The 10,356-nt window shown below is 31.2% G+C and overlaps 1 protein-coding gene across 2 annotated transcripts; it reads right to left on the bottom strand.

The window, feature by feature from the left end:
- Positions 1–360: 360 nt before the first annotated feature.
- On the bottom strand, positions 361–2,402 carry LOC105794388 (plasmodesmata-located protein 6). Of its 2 annotated transcripts, none has more exons than XM_012623544.2 (3): positions 1,504–2,402; positions 685–804; positions 361–579 (listed from the first exon to the last, which is right to left on the bottom strand). In XM_012623544.2, exons 1-3 carry the CDS (start codon positions 2,243–2,245, stop codon positions 572–574), a joined length of 870 nt encoding a protein of 289 aa, XP_012478998.1. In that variant the 5' UTR covers positions 2,246–2,402; the 3' UTR covers positions 361–571. The 2 variants fall into 2 exon arrangements, with proteins under 2 accessions (XP_012478998.1, XP_012478997.1); XM_012623543.2 differs by having other exon boundaries at positions 685–810; positions 1,504–2,401.
- Positions 2,403–10,356: the final 7,954 nt, after the last annotated feature.

The following is a 10,356-nucleotide window of genomic DNA, read 5'->3' as shown; positions in this document are numbered from 1 at the left end:
AAACTTCACATCACATGCTTAAAGTTACACTCTCTTTGTTACTTTGCGGTGATGACTGATAAATGATTAACCCATAACTTACTGCTGTGCTATCATATTTGATAGATTACGTTCTATGCTGCAAACCCCAAATGATGTTCATCACATTCTTTAACATACAATTGGAAAACTTTTTGCCTTTCCTCACCTTTCATTTACCTTTCTTCCTTTTTCTTTTTTCGACTCCCTTTATTAAAGCTACTCATTATCGAATTTTATAAAGTTCCTTAACAAATGTCCTAAAGATACCCTTTCTGAAATATTTATATCTTAAAGAACAATGAAAAACATTCTTGCAACATTTGTGGGCAAAATTCACTGTTTTGACCAAAATTGAACAACTATATATATATATATATATAAATTGTAATACAGAAGTGTTCACTAATTATAGACTCAGAAACAAGCTTAAGATATGATTGAAGTTTTGGGCTTTAATGTTCATCTTCTTTACATACATTTGTTTGCATAAACATCTTTTCTATCAACACCTTTTTTAATCTTGAGAGGATGTAAGCAAAAACATGTTTATTTAACCACCTGCAAAATGAGAGGAATTGGAGAAAAGAAATTAAACTTGGGATTTTTGTAAAACCAATAAAAAATAAATGAAAGAAAAGCAAATAATAAATTTAATTTGATTACCTTTGCTATCTTTTTCACACGCTTTAGACAAGGCTGATACAAATACTATGATCAAGGCAATTCCAGCAATGAGTCCAATTAGAATTGCTAATGTCTTTGCAATCTCATCATCATCGTTATCTGTATCTACATTCCACCCAGAGCACAATGTAAGAAAACATTAGAATTTGTTTTAATTTTTTCATATTGTATGTTAATTTAAAAAAGAATTACCTTTTAGGTGAGAACATTGGATTCTTTCTTAATTTCAAATGGGACCTTAATTCAAAAGTAGGACCACATTGGCCTAAATTGCATGCAAACATAAACTACTATCAACTATGAAGGTGCTTTTAACATGTTAGCTATCTCCCCACACGAGTAGTCAAACAATATATATATATATATCAAAACTATTGGTCTTTCATTTCCGTTTACTTTTACCACATATTTGACCACATTCAGCACAACAAAGTAATACTAGTTGTGATAAATGTGCAAAGTTAAAGGACTTTTTCATTTATGTATCACTAAATCCTTTCCATCATTTACACGGAATAATTCCAATTAATGAATTATATGAAAAAATAAATAAAATAATTGATATTGAATATGGTTTTCCAACAACTTACTCAATCACCCTTATATGAATTAGCTAAACTTTTGTTAAAGTTAATACAAGCATCTTGAATAATTTGGACCTACCAAGGATAAAACCATGCAATTCACATGGCATGAGAAGGAAAATCCAAATATGAAAAAAAATAATATAATCGGTTATGGTAAATTTCATGCAAATTCATATTTAATTAAGCAAATAGGGACGGCGAAACCGCTTACCGTCTCCGCCGTGGGAGTGGTCTCCGCCTTGGGAGTAGCGGGCGTAGCACTTAGCCAAATACATGTCACCCCACTTGGATGCCCCACAGTCTGTTTTGAGCCGTCCGATTGCCTCTGATAAGCAATCTTGGCACTCGGTCGGACTCAAATCCCCTACACACTGTGCCACACCTCGTAAATCCCCTGACTCGGCAACCCGAAACGGCTTGTATGTCCCGTCACTCGCTCCCAAGAAATCCAACACCGTATCACGCCGAGCCAACGCGTCGGAGTCAGTCGAGATCAACGGCCCACATCTTTTCACCACCACACTCTTGTCCTCCACGCCCAAGAACGTTGCGTTATCGTATTTAACGAAACACCCTTCGAGTTGCAACCCGCCACCCGTGGAGTCAAGGCAAAGAGTGCCGAGTTGACTCACCGCTTTAGCAACACAGCGGCCACAGTCACCGTTTTCGAGGTCGCCGCGGCACTGGAAGAGGCCGTAGACGGTGTCCTGAGAGGCTGAGATGGTGAAGTTGTTGTAAGAGGTGAACATGGCTGAGTTGACTAGGGAAGTGAGGATGGAGTTGACGTTATATTCATAAGGGGAGCCTGAAATGAACTTGAGCTGGGAACACCCACCGAAAACGAAGGTGTCAGTGGCTGAGTTTGATGGGGTAACCAAGATTATTGATATCGTAACGAGAAGAAGAAGAAGAAGAAAAGGGAAAAACGAGGCCTTTTTCGTAGGTAAAGCCATGGAAGGTGAAGAGTGAGAGAGAATTGAAGGAGGATATGGAAGGCAGAGTGAGAGATGGCTTAAAGAAGCGGCTACCACTAGCAATGTATGGAAACCCGATTATTGCTTTGTTGGAAATTTACGTAAAGAAAAGGAAGACACTAGCTTCACATTCAGTCTTTTTCCTACTCTACATTTTATAATTCAAATTATAGGAAAATAAGTAATTTTTTAATTACTTATATTCTTTAGAGATTAAAATGTTCTCTCTCTCTCTTTTTAACCTTTTTCTAATTGGTGGAGGAGATTACAGTAGTAAAAATTTTCCTTTTATTGGACTTAAAATACTTTTGATTTTATTTTAATTTTATAATTATAATTTAATTTATTTAATTTTTTATATTATGCTTACAACTACTCAATCGACAATTTTATTTAATTAAGTGACTTACTTTTAAAATTTTAAATCATATAATAAATACTTTAGTAAAATTATGTAACATTAATGTATCAAATATTAATTCTTATATAAATATTATATTAATAGTTAGTAATATTTTAAGATTAAGACTTAAGTTTGAATCTTATCATATACAATTGTGTTGTGTGAGTTTCCACCTTGAGTTGTTTTTCTTTCAAATCTTTATCCATACTTTATTCAATTGATTTTACATGCCATTATAATTATCAAACATGTATTTATATTTATACACCTTAAAAAAATTATTAATTAGTATAAATTTTTTTGCAAAATGACATAATATTTGGGTTAGGAAAATGTGGAAGATTGTGTGATTGAGGGACCGGTAAATGGTTGACCATATATATGACATTAAAAGATGGTGGGGGACTATGTTCTGCCACCCACATTTTATATAATAATTTATATTTTGGACACATACCATATAATTGATCTTTCAAAATCATTCTTACAAATTAATTAGCTGGTTAAATCTTCCAGGGGATTAGTTTAAGGAATATAAGGATGGGGTTAAATCAATCATCTTTACTCCCATCCATCCTAGTCAAACGTTAGGATTCTTCTTTGCTGTTCTAGAAATTTTATGTATGAGAAAAACTATTTCTAGAAGTTTGTATTTGGGATAAATGTCTATTTAAATATATAAAATAGATATGATTTTAATAGATGACATGCTCGTTCTACGGTATATGTTTGGGATTCATAGTTATCCTTCCTAATAATAATTTAAAGAGAAAAATTCAACTCAATTAATTTTATAAAGTAAATTGTATATCTGAAGGTATTTCTATCATTTTATATAAAAATATTCACACATAATAAAATTTGAACCCAAACTTTTACAATTTTAAATATTTAAACTTAATCATTCAACTGAAATATCATTTATTATTTATATAATTTTTATAATAAATTTTAATTTTTACTCGGTGTCATAATCAAATATACGATTAAACACTTAGTAGGATGATAGAACAAAATTAGTTCCTTTTTGTAGAGCAAGATGTTCCTTTATTTAGTGACAAGACATTGTAACCATCTTCCATTTAGGGTGACTTTGCATATAGCTAGCCATTTTTTGTTCTAGAAAAAAGGCACAAATTAAAGCAAAAGTAGGATATAGGGTTCTACTGATTACAACAATAAATGAAGTGGGTGGTACAGAAACTAGAAAGAAAAAGGAGATTAGATTTAACAAGGTCCAAAATCCTTTTTATGATTAAATCTTAACAAGCAATAGAGTTTTTTTAGCTAATATTTCCATTCCACTAACTTTATGGACCTACCTATTGAAAATATAAAATAATTGTTCATCACAAATAAAGGTGTCCTCAAATGAGTTGGGGTGATGGAGTCAAGGTCTAATTTTAAAGTTTAGATTTGAGCTCCATTCATCTCATCCAAAAAAATCAAAAAATTATATTAATATTTTATAATTAAATTTAATAAGAATAATTTTAAAAAAAGTTAAGTTTTGTCCAAATGAATCTAATCAATCGAGTTGGAATTGATACTCTAAAACATATTAAATTTTGGGAAGACCATCTCTCGTTCAAATTTAATCATGGGACTCAATAAATGATAATGGTTTAAAATTTAAGAATTTGTCACAAAACATATAGAGTAACATATACATATACATTATATACAAAAATTTTGGGTAGACTCTTGTTATATATAGCAAGGTCCTACTTATACTAGCTTTACATATACATTATAACTTATTATACAACAGATAAATATAAAATTTACACATAAATTTTAATTTAATATGCAATATGATGTATGGATTTTAATTTATTATAATTATATATATAATCGTAACATCCTATATCTGGTTCGGTCACTAGATTCGAGCTACAAGATATTATAAAAGACAATAGAAGAAATACATGTAAATCCGACATTTAGCAATAAAAAGTTCATTAAAGATTCATAAATCAAGTATGCAATGATTTACACATCAACTGAGTCCCAAATGAGCTTACGAAAGCTCTCAAAACATCCCGGAAATAAATAGGGACTTAATTGTAAACTTAACAAAATTTATGAAAATTTTAGTAAATAGTTACACGACCATGTGGTGCTAAACCACACAGCAGTGTACTTCAACCATTTGCATGACTAATGCCGTGGATTGCACGGTCACACGACCATGTTGTCAAGCCGTGTAATAAATTGTGGTTGTGTGGACCTAATTGTAAAAATTTGCAAACATTCACACAGCTATGTGGTTGGGCCGCGTGAGAGACTGAGATCGTGTCAACATTCATGCATCTAAATTACCACTGGCACACGAACGTGTCAACCAACCATATTAGACACACAACCATTTGGCAAACGGTGCGTGCAGGAAAAGACACCTAATGTACAATTTAGCACAACCTTACATAAGGACCTATAATGAATTCCTTTACTAACATCAACACCTGCTCAAATATGCAAATTTCATGCCCAAAATATAACTTATAAAGCATTCCTAAATGTCTAACCAATATGTCACAATAGGCACCGCAATCAACTAAATTATATCAATCCATTCACTTATAATTTATGCATTCATCCAATTATCACATTCTAAATCACTTAGCACACATTCGAGCTAGTCATACACATCTTCATATCATACGAGCATAAGTATAGTTCAACTTATCGAAACAATCCCATAAATTTGCTTTAAAACAATACCCAAATAAACATACCGAAATGGGCAAGTTCATAAATTTGAACACCAAACACATATATATTTATAACACACCTATTACATGCTACTGATAATCAAACCAAGATGAACCAAAGATTACCAACAGATGCATTGGACAGTGTGAGCTTTGAAAGTGATCCGATAACCAAGTTTCGCAAAGATATAACTACAAAAGACAAAAAAAAGGGGGTAAGCATTGACATACTTAGTAAATTCATAGGTACTTAGACAAAACTCTTACTTCAATTTACAATTAAGTAAATAGATATAATCAATTTAATACGATTTCCTGTCAAAACATTTACAACAACAAGGTGAGCATTTCATGTATCAATCGTATAATCTCTCAATCAATCAGTACGACATATTTTCGTATCATTCAATAGGAAAGATCCAACATATTAATCATATTAACCAATTGATCATACCAATTCATATTCACAATCAAATACCATTTCTTTTAAACATATAGTCCTGTCACCACATATCACATTTATAAAGCGAGCATTTCATACACATAAACTATAAACTTTCCAATCATTTCGATATCACTTTCAAACAATTTTTAAACACATACTCCACATTCATTCAATTTCATCAGCTAACATTTTAATAGTCGTACAAAAATATCATTTCCAAGCAACTCATGAAATTAATCAATACACTTTCTTTTAACAATTAGCTAGATGAACTATATAAAAATAATTAGGATACCTAGTTATCCACCTTAAACATGCCAGAAATCTCAAACGAGCTAATCCAACCAAAAACACGCCTTGGAACTGATGCTAAGCCTAAAGGCTACACATCCTCCCCCAGAAACACACTTGAATCACTATAAATGTAACTCGGTAACCCGCAACAAATGATGGATTCCGGTACATTTAGTGAACATATAAACATATCATTTGTCATCATCACATCTCATATCAAACCCGTAAAACGCGCAATATAACCCTGTTGGCATCCAATCGTATCCTAATTGTTTAGTGTTCAACTGGGCATTTAAACAATATTTGTAATATTTATAAACAAAAACACTTCCATGTTATCAGTACACATGTTGTAAACAAGTCACATTCATTCTGAATTCATATGAATCATGTTTCACCAGAATTCAACATTTCTCACGTAAGTCCTTACTCACCTTAACATTAGTTTATAACATTTCAATTCCAACTCACAATATTAATAACATATATATTCGAAATTCAACATCAAAAATATGTATATATACATTTCAATACACTATGACCTTACCTAACGATTCGGATAACAAGTTGATTTGTAGGACTATTTTGCAATTTTCTATTTTTTATTTTCCTCCATATGATTCAATCCTTGATCTATATAATAATTCATTTCACATTATCAGATTTTAACACTTCAAACCATCTAAATTCATGATATAATATATTTTATTCATTTTATGTAATTTTCCTAAAATTTTACATTTCATTCAATTTAATCCCTAAAGCTTAAATTGTTATATCTTTCAAATTCAAGCTTTGATGTTCAATCCAATTAAAATTCGTCACCTGTACAGCCCCTAAAAATAAAAATTTTAGAAATTTCATGAAAAATTTTACATTATTATAATTTGGTCCTTATACACAAAACTAACAAAATTTACTTAACAAATTAGTCCCTATTCACAACTAAGCTCACAAGCATACCGTTAAACATCAAAAGCATCAATTTTCATCAATGGAAACATTTTAAAACTTTAATAGTTTTGAAAACTGAGATATGGGTTAGTTGGATGTAGTTGCAACAATCTCAAAAACATAAAAATTACTAAGAACAGGCTTAGAATGGACTTATATGCAAGATAAAAAAAAGTTGGCCAAACCTTAGAGTTTCAATAATGGTTTTCTAATGTTTCTCTTTTCGGTGGAAAGTCTAAATGAAGACGATGATGTTTATATTTTATTATTTTAACCATTACTAATATTATTATAACATGATTTAACATAAAATAATTAAGGAAAATAAGCACTAACCGCAAAAAAGTTAAATTGCTACATTAGACCTTTAATAATTATTAATTAAACATTTTATTTCACAAAATCAAACTTTTATGGTTTTTATGATTTAATCCTTGTATTCTAAATAACCATCCGATCATTAATATTGTCGGACCAAAATTCAATTCACTTTTATAATAACCTTGTAAATATTCAATAATAATATTTATGAGCTTGATTTGTGAAAATGAGGTCCAAATACCTTATTTTCCAAAACCATCGACTTTTAGTATGCACCACTTGTACATTGATTAATTGACCAATTACTAAAATCTTTTAAATCACCATTCACTATTCCATTATATCTAAGTCATAAATATTAATTAAATATATCTATAGATTCTCTTATCAGAATTGTGGTCCCAAAATCACTATTTTCGATACCACTGAAAAAAAGGGTCATGTATTAATAGTATAATCTCTCAATCAATCAGTACGACATATTTTCGTATCATTCAATAGGAAAGATCCAACATATGAATCATATTAACCAATTGATCGTACCAATTCATATTCACAATCAAATACCATTTCTTTTAAACATATAGTCCTATCACCACATATCACATTTATAAAGCGAACGTTTCATACATATAAAATATAAACTTTACAAATCATTTTTATATCACTTTCAAACACATACTCGTCATTCATTCAATTCCATCAGGTAACATTTCAATAGTCGTACAAACATATCATTTCCAAGCAACTTATGAAGCCAATCAATATACTTTCTTTTACCACTTAGCCCGATGAACTATAGAAAAATAATTTGGGTACTCAGCTATCTACCCTAAACACTACAAAATGCTCAAATGAGCTAATCCAACCAAGAACACGCCTAGCTCGAAGGCTACATCCCTCCAAAAACACATCTGGGCTGTAACATGCCAAAAACGACCATTTGATATGATCTAAGCTTGATATGTCACTACTCAAAATTAGACTAACTTTTAGTAAAACAATTTGGTGGAAGCTTTATAAAATTATTACAAAGTTTTAAATATAAACATATGATAGTTGTGGTTTTCCTGTAGTTTGAAATAACGTTCGAGCCATTTGGGTATAAGTTCAAATATAATAACTTCATTAAACAGAATGCAAAAATTCAAATCCAAACATTGATACTTAAATAAAAATCTTGTAAAAATATTTTTTGTCAAAATATAAGTTCCTTATACAATACATTTCCAAAATACATTTATACGCCACTTCTAGAAGTCATGCATGATACAGAACAAAACAATCAACTCACAAAAGCAACAGCACTATGGCGTAGTCCTTTTAACAAAGTCTTTCTTAAGTCTGCAAGCCTGAGAAGGAAAAGGTAACTGTGTAAGTTCAAATGAACTTAGTGAGTTCCAAGAAGAAATCATACATAACATTACTTACAACACAACTGAACCTTTCAGAGACATTTACACACGATGAACATAGTACGCCCAATGGCGTATACAGAACACAGATAGATTGAGTACGCCAACTCACTTAACACATGGGCATATATTGTACACCATTTAATATATATAATTTAGACAACTCATCATGCCAGCCACGTACCCAGAATTCAGAATTAGAAGCATATCATACATTCTCATTTTCATACATTCACCCCTTCAACACCTTATATCATTTTCATTCAGAATAGCATGTTTTATTGTGATCTGCCAATTCGATTTGCAATATAGTTGCCCTACCGAAGGCTACACAAACATATCTCTTCTTCTTCATCACCATAGGTCAGATCATTTCATACATGTCAAAAGCAGATGGTAGTGGCTTAAGCATGAAGAATGATGCTTACTTTATATCATAGATAGACTGAACTCAAACTGATGACTTTGGATTACCATTATCCACATATACACCTTTCATCCATTACAAAGGAGGATTACTTACCTTACACTAATTATATAAACAAGAAATTTACAACATATGGAAGTAAGAAGAAATTCACCAGAAATTCTAACACAATTTACAAAGCGGGCCATTTGCCTTTATCACTTGGACCCTTGTTAGCTTATTGAGCTAAAATAAAGATATTTATGTATATCAGTTATTCAAATTATCAAATCTGAACATGCATGCAAGAATTGACAACAATCAATCCAAAATCAGGAAGTTTCCTTCCTCACACACCATTCTAACATTTATGCATACAGTACGAAAAACACAATAATTACTTCAGTGATAACCTAAGGGTTCATTATTAATTACCAGTGAGCTAGATACTACGAACCTTCACTTTGAAGAAGTTCTCTAGACTTAAGTTTTTCAAAGACTTTCAGAGGAAATCAAGAAAGAAGAAGAAGAAGAAGAAGAAGAAGAAGAGAAGCAGAAGAAAAAGTAAAAGTAAAAGTAAAAGTAAAAGGTATTCAGAAAGACCTCCGTTATCCTTATATACTTAAGAATGGAGACAAGGATTAGTGAAAAACTCAAAAAATTCCACTAACTCTCTTAATTCACGTGATTAAGTGCACTTAACAAAATTTAGGTTTTATCATCTACAATAGTCTAGTTCTATTCTAACTAAACTTCAACTTGACTAACTAAATCACCATACAAAGATAATAAACAAATCTAAAAAACTGCAAACTTAACAAGTTCGCCCAAAGCTTCTAGGTTGGATAGATACTTAACAAAAGAGTCCACCAAACCTTAGAGCTTGCCAAACTAGGATTTCGTCAAATGGCATAGTACATAGAATTCTATGCTTAGACGGAACAAATACTTTGCTTACTCAAATATATCATTAATTTACCATCTATACGCCAAACAGTAACCAAATACGGAGACTTCGTTAGGTGGACTGTTTCATGGGCACTAAGTACTAAGCCCAAAGGCTACACATCCTTCCCCAAAAACACGCCTCAATCACTATAAATGTAACTCAGTAATCTGAAACATATGTTGGATTCAG

This window comes from Gossypium raimondii, chromosome 3 (assembly GCF_025698545.1).
Source record: "Gossypium raimondii isolate GPD5lz chromosome 3, ASM2569854v1, whole genome shotgun sequence".
Classification (NCBI taxonomy): domain Eukaryota; kingdom Viridiplantae; phylum Streptophyta; class Magnoliopsida; order Malvales; family Malvaceae; genus Gossypium; species Gossypium raimondii.
The sequence above is the reverse complement of the archived record's forward strand: the minus strand, read 5'-3'. Positions and strand labels throughout refer to the sequence as shown.

Excerpts from the sequence above, each read along its gene's own strand:
- LOC105794388 (XM_012623543.2), bottom strand. The coding sequence starts at position 2,245 with ATGGCTTTACCTACGAAAAAGGCCTCGTTTTTCCCTTTTCTTCTTCTT. Across the intron at positions 811-1,503 it reads CCACTCCCACGGCGGAGACG|ATACAGATAACGATGATGAT; the intron begins GTAAGCGGTTTC and ends GGTGGAATGTAG.